This window comes from Anomaloglossus baeobatrachus, chromosome 5 (genome assembly GCF_048569485.1).
Source record: "Anomaloglossus baeobatrachus isolate aAnoBae1 chromosome 5, aAnoBae1.hap1, whole genome shotgun sequence".
NCBI classification, from domain to species: Eukaryota; Metazoa; Chordata; class Amphibia; order Anura; family Aromobatidae; genus Anomaloglossus; species Anomaloglossus baeobatrachus.
The window spans coordinates 208,070,956-208,095,114 of NC_134357.1; the positions used below are offsets into that span (position 1 = coordinate 208,070,956).

The following is a 24,159-nucleotide window of genomic DNA, read 5'->3' on the forward strand; positions in this document are numbered from 1 at the left end:
TGAGGGAATACTTTTCATCCTTGAAAGGCATCCGGGAGGACCAAGTTATCCAGCGCTGCTTCCTTCATTTTATAGAAGTGCAGGCACGCCAAAGTGTCTCTCGTCAGGGCAGGATCAATGCCTTTGCGTTTAGGTATTCTATGGATTCTGTCCACTATAAGATCTCTTGTTTCTTGGCAGGAGCAGCTAGAGAAATTTGTGGAAGAATTCAGGCAGATCTTCGTCGGCCACTGACGCCAGAATTCCCCTTTATTTTAAGATTGTTCCGTCTGGATCTGTCTTCTAGATCACTAAGCTTAATTTTCAGTAACCCCACCTGCTCCTAAAATGCTGCATTTGCATCTATCAGATCATTATTTGATGCTTCAGACTCAGCCATTTTGGACTCCACATGGTCTGTGTGGTCTCCCAGGGTTCTGATCTCCTCCTTCACTTCTTTTATCATGCCCTTGAGATCTCTAAGGTCCTCATGCAGTGTAGCTCTCAAAGACCTGAATAGGTCCTGCATTCTTTCATCAGTGAGAGGAGCGCCTGCTGTGCCAGCTCCTGTCCCTCCCTGTGAGGAGTGAGAAGCTAAAGAAGGAGACACCGGCGCCATCTTTTCAGGGGAGGAAGGCCCTTTGTCCCGGGGATAAAAGTCAGTTAACTTGGCCAGAGGGCCATTTTTCCTGGGTCTCCCTTTGGGCATTCCTTGGAGGGGAGTTACTCACAGGTTCTAGAGGGGGATTCTCCTGTCTATAGTGCAGCTTTGAGACGGTTTGAACTACCGCAGCACGAAGCTCCGATCTCAGGCAGCCATCGCCATCAGCATGTAGGCTTTGCCCCCCAGTTTCTGTATTAAGCCTCATTCTGTGCTTAGTTTTGTCGCTCCAATTGTAATAGCAAATTTAGGTTCACACACAAAAGTGTCATCCATCTCATTAGATTAGCAGTCATGTGACCAAAAAGAGGACTACAGTAATGTAAAAAACTTGGGAATTTGGTGAATCGTGGATATTTTAATGCACCCACACTAAACTACATACAATGGATATAAAAAATCTACATACCTCTGTTAAAATGCCAGTTTATTGTCATGTAAAAAAATACGAAGAATAATTTTAGAACTTTTTTCACACAAATTTTAGTTTGTTTCTCACTGGGTTTGTACAGATTATACTGTAGATGACATTAAAGGCGGATAAAGAAAATTAAATAACTACAATAATGCATTTGCATAAATATGCCTTATTAACCATGTGAGGTCTATGTCTAGTGACCTAGAGATGACCAGTCTACTTCAGGTGCAGTTATCTTCACCTTTTATCTAGCACCTTTTTGCTAACTACCTTAGAAAGTACACAATCAAAGTTTGCTCATCCAGAAACTGTGTGCTTGTCAGGTTTCCGGGTTTTCCAGTTCTCTTTTGAAAGAGCTTGCCCTCAGTTAACATGGAGTTTAATGTTCTGTTGCCCTACTTCCTGTCCAGCTGCTTAAAAGGCCGCCTCTAAGCCTAGTCCAGTGCCTGAGTATACTGCTTGCTGTGTGCTCCTGCTTTGCTGCTTCTACTTCCTGATTGCCTTTTGGATCCTTCTGAAAGACTACCGACCGACTCTGGACCATACCCGGTTTCTCCAAGCTGTGCCCGGACTCCGTCTGCCGTCCTTGGTCAGCACTTCTGCCCGGTTCCTTCTGGTTCGTAACCACTCTGGACTATCATCCCGTACGGACACTTCTGGACTTTACCACTTGCCCCTTGTGTCCCGGCTGCTGCGCATTTAGGCCTTTCGGGGTGATTGCCGGACAGTCCCTGTATAGGGGTTCGCTCTGGTGGTCTCCCTGGGGGAGTCCGGTGCGTGGCCCCGGGAATCCCCTTCGCTCCGTTTCGGGAAGGTATTTTGTGTGTGTGTTCTACTGTGTTTGTTCCGTTGTGTATCTACCGTGGTTACATATTATAAACATCTTGTACCAAGAACTCGTCTCTGGTTGTCATTGCCCTAACGCTATCGAAATCCTCAGAACGTACAATAGTATCACAGTGCTATTCACTAATTTAAAGGGAACCTGTCATCAGTTTTTGCCCTATAAGCTGCGGCCACCACCATTGGGCTCTTATGTACAGAATTCTATCGTACTGCATATAAGAGCCCGGTCATCTTGCTCTAACTTATTCTGAAGCCGCGGTTCATGATGCGTCTATGTCATGCACACATGCCGGCATTGAGATCTTGTGCAGTTGCACTACAATACCTTGATCTGCCCTGAGCCGGGAAGATCAAAGCGCGCCTGTGCAGGACCTCAATGCCGGTGCGTGTGCATGACGTAGACGCGTCATGTACCGCGGCTTCAGAATAAGGAAGAGCAAGATGGCCGAAAGTGGAGGCGCCACTCCCGGAGAACGGAGACACCCCTCTGACCTTCTACGTTAGGTGAGTATTCTAAAGTGTTTTTATATTTAATACCCAGCGGTCTGCGCTCTTATATACAGCATGTTAGCATGCTGCATATAAGATCCCAGTGGTGGTGGCCGCAGCTTATAGGGCAAAAAACTGGTGACAGGTTCCCTTTAATTGATGGAATTAATTCCACAGAAGAGAAGCTGCCTGGTGTCCAGTGATATTGCATTTACTTATCTAATCCATTCTCAATCTATCACTAAAAGATAATATAACTGCAAAGATTGTCAGTGTTGATAGTTAACTTGGTATAAAGGGTACTTTACACGCTGCAATATTGGTACCGATATCGCTAGCGAGCGTACCCGCCCCCATCGGTTGTGCGTCACGAGCAAATCGCTGCCCGTGGCGCACAACATCGCTAACACCCGTCACACGGACTTACCTTCTCTGTGACGTCGCTCTGGCCGGCGATCTGCCTCCTTTCTAAGCAGGCGGTTCGTGCGGCGTTACAGCGACGTCACACGTCAGCCGTCCAATAGCAGAGGAGGGGCAGAGATGAGCGTCCGGAACATGCCGCCCACCTCCTTCCTTCTTCATTGCCGGTGGACGGAGGTAAGGAGATGTTCGTCGCTCCTGCAGTGTCACACATAGCGATGTGTGCTGCCGCAGGAACAACGAACAACATCGCTACTTACCAGACAATGATTTTTGGTAAATGAACGACCTCTCATGTACCAACAATTTTTGTCTCTTTTGCAATCGTTTAAGGTCGTTCCAGCCTGTCACACGCTGCAATGTCGCTAACTATGCCAAATGTGCGTCACAAACACCGTGACCCTGACGATATATCGTTAGCGATGTCGCAGTGTGTAAATGGTCCTTTAGACTATCAACATTCTTATGTATGCATATCACATAAGCAAGCAATCTCTTGTTTTTTGTGATGATGCATTTAATGAAATGTTTCACAATTTATATGAATTACAAAAACTTGTAGGATGTATGTTGTGTTGTTTTTTGTTTGTTTTTAAATGTACAAAGTGTAACAATCAGTATATGTAAAAATCAGTATTGCAAAAATACATGATCAAACACGAAACGTTGAGGGGGTTGCTTAATCTTTCTTCAAGAGCACACGCTCTTCTTCCTCCCCGCTTCCTGCTTGCCAATAGGCTCCTCCTACAGATTGGCAGTTTAGAGCAGTGACATGATTGTGCCGCTGGTCTAAACTGTGCAGTGTCCCATTCTTCAAGCTGGCTGATTTGCCTCTGTAGAATCGAAGGAGAGGAGGGAGACTGAACCAAACGGCTTACCTATGAGAATAGTCACTGCTAATAGACTGCAGAGGTAGCTGGTAAACTAAGCATTAAATAGTAAACTATTCGATTAAAAATCCCTCCATTTTTTTATATGATAAATACACGTGGAAATCGGCTCTACTGCTTGCAGTATACTCGGGACTATTAACCACACCGATCCAGCACGAAAATCCCAGGTCAGGATAAGCACAATTCACAAAAGGTAAAACATCCAGCGGATCCAGGCTTATTTCTTTAAAATATTACCTTTATTTAGTGCATGTAATAAATTTTCAGAAGACAGGTATCCAGCAGATAAAGGTTTTTCATCAAGTTATATCCAATGCGTTTCAACACATAAACATGTCATAATGTCTTATTCATGGATACTTTTTGTAACAAACACATAGCTTTAAATACCCTACAAAAACCCCATGATGCATCAGATTTGATGCTGTGCTGCCACACCCAATGAAACACATGTGCATGCAAATAAAATGTCCTATACGGACAAAGTTGGCAGCTTTTACTACCTATGTACAAAAATAAAAACGTTTTCACATGAAAAAGCATCATAGATTATTTTGATTAACCCTTAGTGGAACTTTGTATATATTTTTTATTATCCTTTATATACAGATCATGAATTTATAATATATATAAAGGCAAAACCTTCAATAGGCAAATAGGAAGTATCCAGTGAAAATATGAAATATACCAATAAAATTATTTCTCCTTTGATATATGGTATATATATTGCATGCCATAATACTATTTTTTCTATTCTCCATTTAGACCTATATAAAATACTTTCTTGGTTATAAGAACATTTATTCTAAATAATAATAGTAATAAAAAAATCCAATTCATTACATATATCGCATGCGATAGTTACTACTCACTGGATAGCAAACTTCCTACCAATTTAGTTAGAGAATGATTTCAGTTCAGTGGATTCTTCACGCTCAGGTTAGTGATGTATTTTTTTATTTACTTCTTAGATATAAAAGTCATTTTTTAATTATATCTATATTCCTATATATCATTGGGTAGTTACCCCCATAGCTATTTATACAATATATACATGCGTTTCCATTTTTATATGTGAATTTTATATCGCATGCGATTCTGCCAAAAAGGATTATGTGGACAATTTAACGATATATCTGAAAGATTTTCTTAACGAATATGATATATTACAAAAAATATTTAGCTACTAATTCACCACAATGAGCATAAAAAATCCACTCTCATGGTCTATATTAACCCCTTACCGACCGCCGATACGCCTTTTAACGGCAGTAAATAAGGGTACTTCTTCTGATCCGCCGCTTTTTTACGGCGGTCGGAAAAAAGGGTATAGCGCCCCCAGAGTCAGAAAATCTCCGGGATTCCAGCTACCGGGGGTAGCTGAGACCCTGGAGATCATGATTCAGGCCGTTTTTTCCGGTCCTCGCTCACGTGATCACGTTACAGTAAATGACAGCGCCGGTAACAAATGATTTATTTCCCATCTGGCATGAACAAACATGTCAGATGGGAGATACATCTCCTCCCCGGTCCCCTCCGGTCCCCCGGTGTCGCCAAAGTGTCCCCCCCGACCCCCACCTTCCCGAAAATCCAAGATGGCGACGCGCACATCGGCGCGCACAACAGCGCGCCGCCCGCATTCACCCTTTTTCTCTGGTTTCTGTCGCATGTGCCATGACACATGCGACAGAAAACTGCTCCCCAGGCCCTGCCAGGTCACCCCCTATTCCCCCCCGGTGTTCCCCGGTGTCCCCCGTACCTGTTGCAGCTCTGATCCCCCGCGGCCGCCTCCTCCTTCACAGTGCACGCTGCAGCATGCAGAGCGCGGCTGTCAGCTCAGCTTCCTGATTTGCTTTCAGAGACGCTGGCTGCTGCTCGCACACTGCAGCTGTGACCCGGGGAGTGTGGGTGCAGATTCTTTGCACCCACTCTCCTCAAATGGAGGGTCAGCACTCCTAGAAAATGAGGGACACGTTCCCTGAGCGTGCCCCCATATTCTAAAGGGTCCAGAATCATCATGGGACTTCCAAAATGGCTTACAGGGGACCAGATTTTTTTTTTTTACTTTTCCATAAATTGGTGAAAGAGGGAATGTTTTAGGGAGTGTTTTTTCAAATAATTTCTTTTTTTTTTTTTGTCAATTTTTATTACTGTCAATTAGTTATGTCTGGTATCAAATAGACGCCGTCACATCACTAATTGCTGGGCTTGATGCCAGGTGACATTACACATCTGGTATCAACACCATTTGTTACCCCGTTTGTGACCGCACCAGGGCAACGGGATGAGTTGGTGTGAAGCGCCACGATTGGTGCATCTAATGGATGCGCCACTTCTGGGGCGGCTGCAGCCTGCTATTTTTAGGCTGGGAAGAGTCCAATAACCATGGCTCTTCCCACCCTGAGAATACCAGACCCCAGCTGTCAGCTTCACCTTGGCTGGTGATCTAATTTGGGGGGACCCCGCGTTTGTTTGTTTTTTTTCATTATTTATTTATAAATAATTAAAAAAAAAAAAAAACAGCTTGGGGAGCCTTCCAAATTGATCACCAGACAAGAGAAAGCTGTCAGCTTTGGTTTGCAGGCTACAGCTGTCTGCTTTACCCTAGCTGGCAATCAAAAATAGGGGGGACCCCATGTCATTTATTTTAATTATTTTTTTTCTTTTTGGGCTAAATACAAGGCTAGGCACCCTTTAGTCCCACATGAAAGGCACTAAAGGGCACCAGCTTAGAATATGCAGGGGGGGGTGGGACATTATATATGTTTGACAGCTATCCATTCATCCATTGTAGCATTTTAGGCTATGTGCCCACAATCAGGGTTTGCAGCATTTTGGGCGCAGAGTGTTTTCCCTGCATCCATAACACTGCGTTGTGCAGTACAAGCACAGTGGACGGATTTTTAGAAATCCCATGCCCAATGTGCTTCTTTTCTCCGCAGCATAAACCGACCTGTGGTGCAGCTTCCCGAGCCTCAGCATGTCAATTTATGCTGCGGAGACAAGAATGCTCTCTGCAGGTAGAATAGAGCTAAAGTCCACAGCAGCCTGAACCCAAATTGTGGGCATGGGCAGCTGCGTTCTCCCGTGGACAACACTCACATCTCTGCAGGAAGGCTGACACTATGTACTAGACGCCGTGTCACTGGATCATGGCCACATAGCCTAACAGTGAGAATATTGTTGCTGCAGCAACATTTTTGTGAAGTATCTGTGAATTCAAAATGCTTACTATACTCCTGAATAAAATCCTTGAGGGGTCCAGTTTCGAAAATGGGGTCACTTGTGGGGGTTTTCTGATGTATAGGTACCCAAGAGGCCCTGCTAATGTGACATGGTGCGCGCAATTTATTTAAACTTTTCCAAAATTCAAATGGTGCTCCTTCCATTCCAAGCCCTCACATTTATCCAAATAGAGGTTTTTGGCCACGTGTGAGGTGTCCCTGCGCTCACAAAAAATTGGATAACAACCTGTGGGGTCCACGTTTTGTTGTTGCCTCTTGAAAAAGTGAGAAATGTGATGCTAAATCAACATTTTTGTGAAAAAAATGAAAATTTTCAATATGGCAACCTAAGCTTATCAAATTCTGTGAAGTATTCGTGGATTAAAAATCCTCACTATACACCTAGATAAAAGCCTGGAGGTGTTTTGTTTCCAGAATGGGGTCACTTGTGGGGGACCTCCACTGTTTAGGCACCTTAGGGGCTTTCCAAATGCGACATAGCGTCCACTAATTATTCCAGCCAATTGTTCAGTCAAATGGCACTTTTTCCCTTCCAAGCCCTGTTGTGTACCCAAACAGTTGATTTCCACCACACATAAGATATCAGCATACTCAGGAGAAATTGCACAATAAATTGTATGCTGATATTTTTTTCCTTTTACTCTTGTTAAAAAAAAAAAAGCTATCGGGGAGGCGGAGTTTCTCAGGGCATCCCTGAGTGTCTGGGACGTGGAGTGCAGGCGGGGATCTCTCTCAAGGGGTCCTGGTCCACTCTCACCACTCTTCTCTAACCTGGAGTTCCCCCCAGGGATGGGAGTCGAGCGTTTCTTATGTTGGAGGAGGGGTGAGGACACACGGATAGCCCAGACTATGCACGGTTTGGAAGTATCCCCCTTTTCAGCCCGTTTGCTCCCAGAGGGTCGGCATCCAACGGCTTGGCTGGAATACCTTCAACTTAGGTCCTTCTTGATGGTTGACAACAGACTTGGGCTTTTTGCGGCTCAGCCCACAAAATTTGAACAATTGTTTTTGCGGGAAGACATCTCTTGTCTCTGGTTTACTCCTTCCTGATTACAGAGGTGGACATGGGAGACCTTAAATATATCGAGAAGTGGAATAGAGATTTGGGGACTTCCATTCCTGAGGAGGATTGGAAAAAGTCCTTTATCCTCACTCATAAATTTTCCATCGCCTGTGCAGCACAGGAAAAAAATTATAAGATTCTGACCCGTTGGTACAGGTGCCCGGATACTCTACACGCAATATTTCCCGGGGTCTCAGATAGCTGCTGGAGGTGCGGAAGGGGAAGGGGGACAATGCTGCATATCTGGTGGGACTGCCTATTGATACAACCTTTCTGGAAGTTCGTGTTCAAAGCATACGCTGTGGTTTACGGAGAGCAGTTGATGGGTTCCCCTCAGATGGCATTGCTTTCAATTCTCCCGGGATCGCTTAAATCACAGAAAGCAGGCCTTCTGAGATACTGTCTTACGGCGGCACGCATGGTGATCCCGAGATACTGGAGATCGCCTGGGGTGCCATCTGTGAGGGAGTGATATGCGGAGATGGCCATCATCCACAGGATGGAGTCCCTAACGGCAGAAACCAATGACTCAGTGGATACATTTCTTAGGATCTGGACACCCTGGACCCTGGCTCTTGATTCCCTACCATTTCAGAACCTTATTGGTAACGCATGACGCGTGTTACGTTAGTCCAATGTAGCGGCCCGAGTACTGGGGAAGTAATCCCTACCATGTCTTTCCTCCCTCTCTTTCTGTTGCTCTTCTCTCCCCCTTTTCCTTCTCTTTTCCTTATATTTCCCTCTTGCTTCTTTCCTTTCTCTCTGGTTCTCGTTAAATCTTCAAATTTTTTCCTTTTCTTTTTTGTTTTCGGCAGTAGCCTTGCTTTGTTTGAGGTGTAGTTCTCCTTTGGAAGGAGATTGTCTGTATTATAAAAGGTGGTTACATGTCATGCGTGCCTTATGATAGTAAGAGAGGGGGTGTTAGTTAGGATGTGGCTTATACTCTTCTCTGTAAGTTGACATGAAGTAATCAAGTATTTGAATCTTCTTTTTTTTTCTTCCTGTAAATTCTCTTGTTTACTTAAAGGTGTTGTCCGACATAAACTCAAAAAATTTTGGTAAGCTAATCTGTGCTGTATTGTCATATAAAACACCCCTACATTGTTATTTTTTGTTTTCTAACTTTTGTTCCTCTTGAATTCACCCTTTATTCTCTGCAGCTCCTTGTTTACATTCAGCACAAGCAAACTGACCACTTCCTGTGCAAAACCTCAGTCAGAGCTGGCACCGCCCGGCCTCAGTGTCCAGCCTCGCCCCCTGCCCGTTCCCTGCACACACATTCCCTGTCAGTATTCAGCCTCAGCACTGACCTGTTATCACTACAGCATTGCAAATAACAGCCCCACATCAGGCTCTGCACCGCACACCACATCGGGCTCTGCACCGCACACCACATCGGGCTCTGCACCGCACACCACATCGGGCTCTGCACCGCACACCACATCGGGCTCTGCACCGCACACGCACATATGGCTCTGCACCGCACACGCACATATGGCTCTGCACATCACACATACGGCTCTAGACCACACACACGCACATATGGCTCTGCACCACACACACGCACATCGGACTCAGCACCGCACGTGCACATCGGGCTCTGCACTGCACACGCACATCGGGCTCTGCACCGCACATCGGGCTCTGCACCGCACACGCACATCGGGCTCTGCACCGCACACACACATCGGGCTCTGCACCGCACATCGGGCTCTGCACCGCACACGCACATCGGGCTCTGCACCGCACACGCACATCGGGCTCTGCACCGCACATGCACATATGGCTCTGCCCCGCACACATGGCTCTGCACCGCACACAGCTCTGCACCGCACACGCACACATATGGCTCTGCACCGCACACACATGGCTCTGCACCGCACACGCACACATATGGCTTTGCACCGCACATGCACACATATGGCTCTGCACCGCACATGCACACATATGGCTCTGCACCGCACACGCACACATATGGCTCTGCACCGCACGCGCACACATATGGCTCGGCTCTGCACCGCACACGCATGGCTCTGTACCGCACACGCACACATATGGCTCTGCACCGCACACACATGGATCTGCACCACATACACATGGCTCTGAACCGCACACGCATGGCTTTACACCACACACACACACACATATGTCTCTGTACTGCACACGCACACAAATGGCTCTGCACCGCACACGCATGGCTCTGCACCGCACACACACACACATATGGCTCTGTACCGCACGCGGCGCTCTGCACCGACTGACCCCCCCCATCCCCATCGGGAACACATGTAGGGAGTACATACTCACCCGTCCTCGGTCCCCGTCGCTCCTGCACGTTCGCGTGCTGTCTGCGCTCTGGACATATAAGCACAGTAGTGACGTCACCGCTGTGCTGAAGAGAGCACAGACAGCCGGACAGTGATGAGAAGCAGCGCTGCGCTGCTTCTCATCAGCACTTTCAAATGTGCCGGCATCTGTGATCTGCGATGCCGGTACATTTGAATGTGCGATCCTGAGCAGGGGGCCCGGTGCTGACACCACGGCAGCCGCCGCCAGGCCCCTCCCCCAGGGCACGGACCCCACAGCAGTGCAGGGGTAGGGTGGGGGGAATGTGTGGGAGGGTGCAGGGAAGGGGGCGGGGCTCATCGCACTGTACAGCCCAGCAGGGCGGTAACATGCTGTTCCAGATTTGCATGTCAACATGGCCCTGCCCATGTTGACATGAAATGACCGGAAGCAGCAAAATCGCGGCAAGAGCGGTCACATGACCACTCTGAGCCGGGGGAGAGGGGCTGACAGCAGGGCAGGTAAGTGGTCTCTATCTACTTACCTGCCCCAATGTAGCCCAATAGGGTAATAAAAAAAAAAGTCAAAAGAAGCCGGATAACCCCTTTAATAAAGAAAGATTAAACATAAAAAAAGCTATCTGGTTAAAGTAACAATTTTGTGTTAAAAATGTATTTTTTTTTATTTTCACAGCTCAACATTATAAACTTCTGTGAAGCACCTGGGGGTTCAGGGTACTCGATAAACATCTATATAAATTCCTTGAGGGGTCTATTTTCCAGAATGATGTCAGTTGTGGGGGACCTCCACTGTTTAGGCACCTCAGGGGCTCTCCTAATACAACATGGCGTCTGCTATTGATGCCAGCCAATTTTGCAGTCAAATTGCACTCCTTCCCTTCCGAAGTCTGCCGTGTGCCCAAACAGTTGATTTCCACCACATATAAGATATCACCAAACTCAGGAGAAATTGCACAATAAATTTCATGGTGATTTTTTTCCTGTTACCCTTGTGAAAAAAAAGCTACCTGGTTGAAGTAACAATTTTGTGGTAAAATTTAATTTTTTTTATTTTCATAGCTCAACGTTATATACTTCTGTAAAGCACCTGGGGTTTCAGGGTACTCATCAAACATCTAGATAAATTCCTTGAGAGGCCTAGTTTCCAATATGGGGTCAATTGTGGTGTTTATTTGCGGTTTACGTACCTTAGGGATCCTCCAAATGCGACATGGTGCCCGCAATCTTTTTCAGCCAAATTTCCTTTCCAAAATTCAAATATTGCTCCTTTTGTTCCAAGCACTCCCATTTGTCCAAACAAAGGTTTCAGACCACATGTGAGGTATCACCGTGCTCATAAAAAAGTGGGTAACAAACGTTTGGGTCAAATTTTTGGAATTACCTCTTGAAAAAGTGAGAAAATTGATGCTAAAGCAACATTTTTGAGAAATAAATGACAATTTTCAATATGCCAACGTAATGTTATCAAAATCTGTGAAGTACCTGTGGGTCCAAAATGCTCACTATACCCCTAGATAGAAGCCTTAAGGGGTCTAGTTTCTAAAATGGGGTCACTTGAAGCGGGTTTCTGCTGTTTAGGTACCTTAGGGGATCTGTAAATGCAACATGGTACCCGCAATCTGTTTCAGCCAAATTTGCTTTCCAAAATTCAAATATTGCTGCTTTCGTTCCAAGCCCTCCTATTTGCCCAAACAAAGGTTTCTGACCACATGTGGGGTATCTGCGCGCTCATAAGAAAGTGGGTAACAAAGTGTGAGGTCTAATTATTGGTGTTACCTCTTGAAAAAGTAAGAAAATTAGTGCTAAAGCAACATTTTTTGGTAAAATGTTAATTTTAATTTTTTCATTCCATATTACTTTAGTTCCTGTGAAGTACTTGAAGGGTTAATAAACTTCTTGGATGTGGTTTTGAGTACTTCGAGGGGTGCAGTTTTTAGAATGTTGTCACTTTGGTGTCATTTTCTTTCACCTAGGCCTCTCAAAGTCACTTAAAATGTGATGTGGTCCCTAAAAAAGTGGTTTTGTAAATTTTGTTGAAAAAAATGGGAAATTGCTGATGAACTTTGAACCCTTCTAACTTCCTAACCCCAAAAAATTTTGTTTCACAACTTGCGCTGTAGTAAAGTAGACAAGTGGAAAATGTTATTTATTAAGTATTTTGTCTGACATAACTCTCTGGTTTATGGGCATAAAAATTAAGTTTGAAAATTGCAAAATTTTAAATTTTTTTTGTCAAATTTCAGATTTTTTCACAAATAAAATAAAAAAAATATCATCCTAAATTTACCTGTAACATGAAGCCCAATATGTCACAAAAAATAATCTCAGAATCACCGGGATCCATTGAAGCGTTCCAGAGTTATAACCTTATAAAGTGACACTGGTCAAAATTACAAAAAATGGCCTGGGCATTAAGTACAAAACTGGCTTCGTCCTTAAGCGGTTAATATGCACAGAAGAGACTATCTGCAGAAGGAACTACACAAATCACATAACGCAATTAAACGGGAAGGGATTACAGATATTTACTTTTGCAATAAATACAGCTACCTATTTCTATAAACATATACAAAAAAGTTTTTTATTTAAGAGTTTTATTAATTTGTATCATTAATATCTATTTAACATTTATCCTGCTATAATATAACTATTTCTCTCTATCAGTCTAATATATGTATATGTAATTTTAATAACATAAATTGCATGAAAAAAATGTTTTGCTCAATTATATTGCATTATCATATCTTGCCTGATATTTAACCCTTCTGGCGCTCTCGTGCCTAGTTTAAACATCCAGAATGTCTCTTGATTTAATAGTTTCTATGAAAATCTCCCCCCCTTGCTGGCCTGCACACCTTCTCGATTGCTTTAAAGCTGAAACCTCTAAGATCATCTTGGTGCATAGTAGTGAAATGCCTGGACACCGTTGAAGAACTGCACATAAGCCTCTTTCCTATATCTCAGATGTGTCGTCTTATGCGGTTCTTCAGCGGTCCTCCCATACAACCCACATATTGTTTCATGGAGATCTTACAATCAATAAGATAGATAACCCCCTCACTATTGCAATTTAAGTGTCGATCTATAAGATACGATGTTCTATTGGAGAAAAAAACAAAAGTGTTGCTTTTTTTCAACATATTGACTTGCCTTACAAGGATGGTGTCCACATTTAAAGAAACCTTTGTATATTAACCAGGTACTTTCACTTTTCCCTGTCTCACGTGTAACATTACTAGGACTAAGTATATTACCCAAGGTTCTTGCCCTCCTAGAGACAAAACGTATAGAATTAGATTTAATGACTTTAGAAAGAATGTTATTTTGATTTAAAATGGGCAAGTACTTTTTTATTATTTTCACTATATTAGAATACTGAGGACTATATCTGGTAGAGAAAGTAATTTAAATGTGTTTGTTACAAAAAGTATCCATGAATAAGACATTATGACATGTTTATGTGTTGAAACGCGTTGGATGTAACTTGATGAAAAACCTTTATCTGCTGGGTGCCTGTCTTCTGAAAAATGTTTATATGCACTAAATAAAGGTAATATTTTTGTTTGTGTTCCAGATTCCGCTTTTCTTGCCAGGGAAAAAGCAAGAGCAGATGCTGAATACTATACTGCTTACAAACTAGCAGAGTCAAATAAGGTGAGACATTACTTTTAAAGGGAACCTGTCACCAGTTTTATGGCCTATAAGCTGCGGCCACCACAAGTGGTCTCTTATGTACAGCATTCTAACATGCTGTATATAAGAGTGCAGGCTGCGGTGAGAACATAAAAAACACTTTATAATACTCGCCTAAACCGGTCGCTACAGTGCTGGTTGGCCCGGTGGGCGGCGCTGTTCTCCAGGATCAGCGCCTCCTCTCTCGGCCATCTTGCTCCTCCGTCTTCTGAAGCCTGTGTGCATGACGCGTCCACATCATACACACTCGCCGGCACTGATGTCCTGCACAGGCCTACTACAATACTTTGATCTGCCCTCAGAAGGGCAGATTAAAGTGCGCCTGCGCAGGACCTCCGTGCCGGCGAGTTAAAACACATTCACGTTTCACAGATGAAACCTAAGAAAAAACAATGAGCATATACCCTACAGCAAATAATTGTAATGCACATGAATAACATAGGGTACTTAGTTCTAATTTGATCAAAAAAGCGTAAAAGCCAATATTTAAAACTTGAACCAGCGTCAAATGACATCAATGTGAAAAAAGTCAGAGCAGGACAGGGCCATGACTGAGACAGGCATAGATGGGAAGCTATACAGATGAAATACTTGACTCAGAAGAGAGGGCCATTCCCTTGTGTACTAAGTACAAAAAATTGTGAATGTGTTCTTACACTTTGCACATGCACTAGCTTATATTCCTACTCATCTTATTGGTTTTGCTGCAATATTTTGTGATGGTTTGTGTGAAAACCTGGTAGTAACTGTTCTGTTTCTCTGCATTACTACCACAGGGAAAATATACTCAATTATAAGCTGACCCAAATTTAAGCTGAGACACCTAAATTTACCACAAAAACCAGGGAATACTTATTGACTTAAGCATAAGCCTAGGGTGGGAAAAAGAAAAATAGATAACAATAAAATGTAATATGCCCTGTAGTAATGTGCCGCATCCTTGTCTCCTGTAGTAATGTGCCCATCCTTGTCTTTTGTAGTAATGTGCCTATTCTTTAGTAATGTCCTCATACTGGTCCTCCTCTTGTCCCCTATTATGTCGTTTACATACACACAAAAAATTCTTTTCACCTGTCCTCCATTCCCTTTGTTGTCCTCTTACCTGCTTTATGCGGATCGCACGCACGTAGACCCCTCAATAATCTCAGCCATGCAGGGGGCGATCGCTGCCATGAGCACTTTATTTACTTCAGTTGATTGATTTATGGTCCGCAAATCATTCAACTGAAGTAAATAAAGCACTGATACCTGCTGCGGCCTCGTGTACCGGCCGAGATCATCATGTGGTCTATGTGCCAGCGGTTAAGAAGCAGGTAAGAGGACATCGAGGGAACGTTAATATAAGCTGAAGGGCGCTTTGTTTTAGCATAAGATGTGCTGAAAAAGTCGGCTTGTACATGAGTATGTACGGTACTATATACTGAATGGCTTTTTAAATAAGTTGTCTTCAGAATGAATTCTCTAAAGTAAACTCTCGGTAACCTCTCTACACTCTGACCAGTGGATGAGGAATGCTGCATTACCAACATTATTTTGTTCAGGATCCTAGCATGTTTTATATACTGTATATCACAAAAGTGAGTACAACCCTCACACTTTTGTAAATATTTTATTATATCTTTTCATGGGGCAACACTAAATATGTGACACGTTGATATAAAGCTGGACACTGACTACTTTACATTGTAACAGTGTGAATTTGGTGTGATCTCTAAATAATGCAACACACAGCAATTAATCTCAAACCTGCTGGCAACAAAAATGATTACACCCCTAAGTGAAAATGGTCAAATTGTGCCAAAGTGTCAATATTTTGTGTGGCCACTATTATTTTCATGCGCTGACTTAATTCTCCAGGGCATATAGTTCATTAAAGCTTCACAAGTTGCCACTGGAATCTTCCACTTATCCATGATGACATCACAGAGCTGGTGGATATTAGAGGCCTTGCTCTCCTATTCAGACAAATTCAGAGGAAAAAAGAGCAACAAGGTATACCTGCCCAGGCCACAGAAACAAATGCACTCACAGGATGCAGCATAACCCCTTAGTAAGGCTGGAAACACCTCTATGCGAGTAAAATCGGTCCGACTGGGCTGAAAAAAACTTGGCTGATTTTAGTTCACGTTAGGTCCGAGTGGAATGCAAGTGCAATGTTTTTTCTGAATAAATTAATGATTTTACTAGCGTGTGTAATGCGTATGTAATGCGTATTTTTTACTATGTCATCTGCCATTCAGCTCTGCTACATGGCCGCTGACAGCAGACACAGACAGCTATGTAGCAGAGCTGAATGGCAGATGACAGCAGACAGAGCCGCACGATCAGAATGAACTCGGGTGAACTTCACCCGACTTCATTGTCATGCTGCGGCTCTGTCTGTGTCACGTCCTGATTAGCGGTCACCCGTGAAGGGCTCACCGGTGACCGCTAATCCCCTGAGTGACTCAAGTTAGCAGCCCTCTCTCATACTCACCGATCCCCGGCGCGGCGCTGCACGGCGTTCACACTGCTCCGGCGGCTTTTACTATTTTGAAAAAGCCGGCCGCTCATTAAACAATCTCGTGTTCCCTGCTTTCCCCGCCCACCGGTGCCTATGATTGATTGCAGTGAGACACGCCCCCACGCTGAGTGACAGGCGTCTCACTGCACCCAATCACAGCAGCCGGTGGGCGTGTCTATACTGTGCAGTGAAATAAATAATTAAGTAATTTAAAAAAACGGCGTGCGGTCCCCCCAATTTTAATACCAGCCAGATAAAGCCATACGGCTGAAGGCTGGTATTCTCAGGATGGGGACCTCCACGTTATGGGGAGCCCCCCAGCCTAACAATATCAGTCAGCAGCCGCCCAGAATTGCCGCATACATTAGATGCGACTGTTCTGGAACTGTACCCGGCTCTTCCCGATTTGCCCTGGTGCGTTGGCAAATCGGGGTAATAAGGAGTTAATGGCAGCCCATAGCTGCCACTAAATCCTAGATTAATCATGTCAGGCGTCTCCCCGAGATACCTTCCATGATTAATCTGTAAGTGACAGTAAATAAACACACACACACCTGAAAAAATCATTTATTAGAAATAAAAAACACTAACAAATTACCTGGTTCACCATTTTAATAAGCCCCAAAAAGCCATCCATGTCCGGCGTAATCCAGGATGGTCCAGCGTCGCTTCCAGCTCTGCTGCATGGAGGTGACCGGAGCTGCAGAAGACACCGCCGCTCCTGTCAGCTCCACGCAGCAACTGAAGACAGCCGCGCAATCAGCTGAGCTGTCACTGAGGTTACACGGTGGCCACTGCTGTATCCAGTGACAGCGGGTAACCTCAGTGACAGCTCAGCTGATCGCGCGGCTGTCTTCAGTTGCTGCGTGGAGCTGACAGGAGCGGCGGTGTCTTCTGCAGCTCCGGTCACCTCAATGCAGCAGAGCTGGAAGCGACGCTGGACCATCTTGGATTACGCCGGATATGGAGGGCTTTTTCAGGCTTATTAAAGTGGTGAACGAGGGTATATGTTTGTGTTTTTTTATTTCTAATAAAGGATTTTTTCAGGTGTGTGTGTGTTTATTTACTGTCACTTACAGATTAATCATGGAAGGTATCTCGGGGAGACACCTGACATGATTAATCTAGGATTTAGTGGCAGCTATGGGCTGCCATTAACTCCTTATTACCCCGATTTGCCAACGCACCAGGGCAAATCGGGAAGAGCCGGGTAGAGTTCCAGAACTGTCGCATATAATGTATGCGGCAATTCTGGGCGGCTGCTGGCTGATATTGTTAGGCTGGGGGGCTCCCCATAACGTGGAGCTCCCCATCCTGAGAATACCAGCCTTCAGCCGTATGGCTTTATCTGGCTGGTATTAAAATTGGGGGGGACCGCACGCTGTTTTTTTTTAATTATTTAATTATTTATTTCACTGCACAGTATAGACACGCCCACCGGCTGCTGTGATTGGGTGCAGTGAGACACCTGTCACTCAGCGTGGGGGGTGTCTCACTGCAACCAATCATAGGCGCCTGTGGGTGGGGAAAGCAGGGAATACGAGATTAAATTAGATTTATTGAGCGGCCGGCTTTTTCAAAATAGTAAAAGCCGCCAGAGCAGTGTGAATACCGTGCAGCGCCGCGCTGGTGATCGGGGATCGGTGAGTATGAGAGAGGAGGGGAAAATGACCGACAGACTGTGAGAGAGGGACAGAGATAGTGACGGACCAACAGAGACAGAATAGAGACCGAGAGGGAGAGACCGACTGACAGAGAATAGTGATTGACAGACATTGTGAGACATCACTCGTTTCCAGTGTTTTAGGAAACATGCGAGAAATGTATTTAGAAAATCGCATGTCACTAGGATGGTGTGAGTGCCGTCCCGTGACATCCGATTATTTACACGCTCCCATAGACTTGCATTGGAGAGACTCGCAGTAGAAATTCGCAAAAAAGCAGCATGCTGCAATTTTTTTCTCAGTCCGATTTGGACTGAGAAAAAAATCGCAAATGCGAGCTGAATCATTGACTAACGTGTCCGATTCCAATGCGAGATTTTCTCGCATTGCTCTACTGCGAGAAACTCGCAAGTGAGAAGCAGCCCTAAAGATGTAGGCAACAGGTGCAAAACACTGATGGAGCAACCACTGACACACTGCCACTCTATGGAGTAGGCGATTGCTTAGTATTAAAATTGCACACAAATAGCTTGTATAGGGCGCTGTTCACACTTGTAAGTGCACAATGTCTGTATTACAGCCTATTGATGACGTTAATACTATTAGACAGGCTGTAAGCCAGACACTGTGCACCTACATGTGTGAACAGCGCCCTTTACAAGCCATTTGTGTGGAATTTTAATACTAAGCAATCACCCCCTTTATGGAGTGGCAGTGTGTAAGTGGTTGCTCCATCAGTGTTTTGCACCTGTTGCCTCTATATTTATTATGGGGTTTTGCTGCATCCTTTAAGTGCATTTGTTTCTGTGGCCTGGGCAAGTAAACATTGTTGCCCTTCTTGCTGTGAATTTTTCAGAATTTTTGGGGGTTGATTTCTCTTTATGTGGTTTAGAGCTTGATCTCCTCCAGCTTCCATTTGATGATGCTCCACAGATGCAATGTAGGGTTTAGGTCTGGAGATATGCTTGGCCAATCCAGCACCTTTACCTCCAGTTTCTTTAGGAAAGGCAGTCATCATTTGCGGTCATTATCCTGGGGTTGTTTGGGGTTGTTATCATGTTGGAATACGAAGGGAGGGGATTTTGCTCTGCTTTAGTATTTCACGGTAATTGTTGGCATTCATGGTTCCCTCAATGAACTGTAGTTCCACACAGCTGGTAGCAATCATGCAGCCCCAAACCATGACACTCCCACCGCCATGCTTGACTGTAAGCATGACACACTGGTCTTTGTACTCCTCACCTGGTTGCCGTCACACACATACTTGACCTCATCTGAACCAAATAAGTTTATCTTGGTCTCCTCAGACGAGAGGACATAGTTCCAGTAATCCATGTCCTTAGTCTGCTTGTCTTCAGCAAACTGTTTGTTTCTTGTGCATCATCTTTAGAAGAGACTGCCTTCTGGGACGACAGCCATGCAGACCAATATGATGCAGTATGCTGCATGTGGTCTAAGCACTGACAGGCTGATCCACCCCCCACACCTTTAACACTCTGCTGGCAACACTCAAATTTATTTTGAGAAGCGAACCTCTGGATATGATGCTGAGCACATGCACTCAACCTCAATGGTTGACTATGGCAAGGCTTGTTCTGAATGGAACCTGTTTTGTTAAACTGCTGTAAGGTCTTGCTGCAGCTCAGTTTCAGGGTGTTGGCAATCTTCATATAGCCTCGGCTCTTCTTTATGTAGAGCAACAATTCTTTTTTTTCAGATCTTCAGAGAATTTTTTATCATGAGGTGCCATTTTGATCAGTAACCAATGTGAGAATGTGTGAGCAATAACACCAAATTTAACACAATTGCTCCCCATACATACCTGAGACCTTACAAAGAACAGTCCAGCTCACCTGTTGTAATTCATTGGAGACCAGCAATTTTTGACCGTGCACGGACTAGGAGGAGAAAGCCAACTCCAAGCAGATAGGGAGATAAATTCGTAGGATTGTCCAGCAAACAGGTCCAAAGTTTAAAAGTAAAAAAATTTTTTATTTCATCGTAGATAAAATTCCATCATGTCAAGTACACAAAACATAGAGCAGGAGGATGTGTTTCGGATATCACATCATTATTCTGTCTCCATCAGGCAGAATAAGGATGTGATATCCGAAACGCATCCTCCTGATCTATGTGTTGTGTACTTAATATGATGGAATTTTATCTACGATGAAATAAAGAATTTTTTTACTTTTAAACTTTGGACCTGTTTGCTGGACAATCCTACAAATTTATACCTGAGACTTTGTAATACTATTGAGTCACATGACGCCTAGGATGGAAAACCGCTAATTTGGCACAATTCAACCATTTTCACTCAGGGGTGTACTCACTTTTGTTGTCAGCGGTTTAGACATTAATGGCTGTGTGTTGAGTAATTTAGAGGGCAGAATAAATTTACACTGTTAAACAAGCTGTAGACTGACTATTTTTTGTGTTAAAGTGTCATATCTTCAGTGTTGTCCAATGAAAAGATATAATAAATTTATTTACAAAAATGTGAGGGATGTATTCACTTTTGTGACATACTGTAAGTGGGGTTTCTAACACAACTGCTGTTGTAGGAGTTGACAAGTCAGTGCATGATATTAGGGACTCAAAGAAAATTGTTATAGCTGTAATGTAGCATTGATTAAAATCAGAAAAAAATGTATTGTTTTACTAGTTATTAGTGGATAAAGTTAAAGGCCCAAAGCTTTAGGCTGCCATTTAAATTTTTTGTTAACATTCAGAAAGTTATAGATTTATGCTCTAGAAATTATATTCTCTTTGGAAAACCTGATAAGATCAACATATAAATGTAAAACACTGGGTAAAGCGGTTACTGAAAAAGACTTTTGTCTATGGGTTGATAGAAAACTCAACTTTACTGATCAGTGTCAGGCAGCTGCTGCCAAGGCTAATGAAACAATAGGATGCATTAAAAAAGGCATAGATTCTCATGAGAAGAACATAGTTTTGTCTCTATATAAGTCACTAGGGCGACCAAACAATACAATTTACAATTTTGGTCTCTGGTGTATAAGAAGGACATAGCTGAACTAGAGCCGGTACAGAGAAGAACCACCGAGATTATTAAAAAAATGGGTGGACTACAATACCAAGACAGGTCACAAAACTTGGGTTTGTTCAGTTTGTAGAAACAAAGGTTTAGGGAGAATCTTATTACAACGTGCAAATATATGAAGGGACAGTACATAGACCTTCCTAATGATCTTTTTACACTAGGCTTATGACTTGGACAAGTGGGCATTCTCAACGATTAGAGCAGACTCTCAAACACGCAGGCCACAAGTGCCCACAGAAGCTGCTTCTTGCATCACGCACACCTATTGATAATCGCGGCCGGTGCGGGGGCCGCCGCTATCAGCACTTTATTTCACTTGAATGTATTGCTGGCACCATGCAGAGAAGCTCTCTACAGCTATAACAATAGCAGCCACTAGCCACTCACCGGCAATCAGTTGACGTCAGTCTATGACGTCAGATGCTGGCCTCTGATTGGCTGGCAGATGCCATTGGTAAATCTGTGCAGAGAGCGTCTCTGCTCGGCGCTGGCAATACATTCAAGTGAATTAAAGAGCTGACCGTGGCAGCCCTGCATCGGCCACGATCTTCAAGGGGTCTTTGTGCCTGCGGGCCGCAAGAAGCAGGAAAGAGGACACTGAGGACAGGTGAGAAGAATCTTTTTTTATGTGAAGAAAGGCACAATAGGGGACATTACCACAGGATGGGACATTACTACAAGGAGACACGGATGGGCACATTACTACAGGATGGGGACAAGGATGGGCACATTACTACAGGATGGAGAGAAAGATTGACACATTACTACAGGATGGGAACAAGAATGGGAACATTAGTAGAGGATGTCGACAAGGATAGTCACATTAGTACAGGATGGGGACAATGATGGGCACTTTGATACAGAACGGGGAAAAGGATGGGCACATTACTACAGGATGAGGACAAAGATGGTTATATTACTACAGCATGAGAACAAAGATGGACACATTACTAACAGATGAGGGCATCGATGGGCACATTACTACAGGATGAGGACAAGGATGGGCACATTATTACAGGATGAGGACAAGGGTCGGCACATTACTACAAGATGAGGACACAGATGGGTATATTAATACAGCATGAGACTAAAAATCGACACACTACTAACAAATGAGGAACAGGATGGGCACATTACTGCAGGATGGAGATACGGATGGGTACATTACTACTAGGGAACAAGGATGGGCATATTAATATAGGATGGAGACATTAGTTCAGTATGAGGACAAGGATGGGGACATTACTACAGGATGAGGACATGGATAGGGACATTACTACAGGATGAGGACATGGATGGGGACATTACTACAGGATGAGGACATGGATGGGGACATTACTACAGGATGACGACATGGATGGGGACATTACTACAGAATGAGGCAAGGATGGGCATATTCCTACCGGATGGAGATGAGGATGGGCACATTACTACAGGATGGAGACCAGGATGGGCATATTGCTAGAGGATGAGGACAAGGATGGGCACACACTACAGGGTGAGGACAAGGATGGGCACATTACTACAGGATGGGACATTGCTACCAGAAGAAAACTAGAATAAATATACATAATTTTTTGTCAATACAAGAACATATATAACCACCTCCAATGAAAATAACTATATAGTTTAATCCATATATACAGTGGGTAAAAGAAGTCACCAATTGTGCAAGTTCTCCCACTTAAAAAGAGAGAGAGGCCTGTAATTGACATCATAGGTAGACCACAACTATGAGAGACAAAATGAGAAAACAAATCCAGAAAATCACCTCGTCTGATTTGGCAAGATTTTTTTTGCAAATTATGGTGGAAAATAAGTATTTGGTCAATAACAAAAGTTCTCTATATTTTGTTCTATATCCTTTGCTGGCAATGACCGAGGTCAAATGTTTTCTGTAAGTCTTCATAATGTTGGCACACATTGTTGGTGGTATGTTGGCTCATTCCTCCATGCAGATCTCCTCTAGAGTAGTGATGTTTTGGGCCTGTCGCTGGGCAACATGGACTTTCACCTCCCTCCAAAAGTTTTCAATGGGGTTGAGCCATGGAGACTGGCTTGCCACTCCAGGACCTTCATATGCTTCTTACAAAGCCACTCCTTCGTTACCCTGGCGGTGTGTTTGGGATCATTATCATGCTGAAAGACCCAGCCACATCTCATCTTCAGTGCCCTTGCTGATGTAAGGAGGTTTGCACTCAAAATCTCACGATACATGGCCCCATTCATTCTTTCATGTACATGGATCCTAGTCCCTTTGCAGAGAAGCAGCCACAAAGCATGATGTTGCCACCCCCATGCTTCACAGTAGGTGTGGTGTTATTTGGATGCAATTCGGTATTCTGTCTCCTCCAAATGCGACGAGTTGTGTTTCTACCAAACAGTTCTACTTTGGTTTAATGAGACCATATGACATTCTCGCAATACTCTTCTGGATACTCCAAATGCTCTCTAGCAAACTTCAGACCGGCCCGGACATTTACTGGCTTAAAGAACTGAAGAAGGCACCATGAGCAGAAATTGCTGAACAGTAATAAATCATTTTTATTTGATAGAATAATCAAAGTGCACAGTGCATGAGGTATTTAGAATAAAATACAAAGGACATAATAAAAGAGGAGGAGGAAAATGAGGCAATTAGACAAAACCTGCAGAGTGCAAAACAGCTACAATTTGAAAGGGTTAACGTGCAAATTCTTATCCTAAAGTAGAATGTATCCTTTAATCAGATGAAAAATAGTGGTAGGAGGTTAGTACAAATTGTATTAGAAGATTATAACACAAGATGTCCAACCAAATTCAAAAGTATGGGAGAAGGGGACTGCGCAAAAAATAATAATATAGTGTAGAGGTCAGAGATGTTCTAACAGGGGGATCAGGAACCACTGTCAAATATATTATTAATCAACCTC

The 24,159-nt window shown here is 43.8% G+C and overlaps 1 protein-coding gene across 5 annotated transcripts in view; it reads left to right on the plus strand.

The window, feature by feature from the left end:
* Positions 1-24,159, plus strand: part of ERLIN1 (ER lipid raft associated 1) — a 494,724-nt gene that overhangs the window by 445,948 nt on the left and 24,617 nt on the right. For 3 of the 5 annotated variants that reach the window (XM_075349108.1, XM_075349112.1, XM_075349110.1), the window contains one exon: positions 13,895-13,974. The exons of the other annotated variants lie outside the window; for them this stretch is intronic. In XM_075349108.1, the coding sequence (XP_075205223.1) occupies positions 13,895-13,974 (80 nt within the window). Of the gene's footprint in view, positions 1-13,894; positions 13,975-24,159 lie in introns of those variants that run through there. 5 annotated transcript variants of the gene reach the window in all.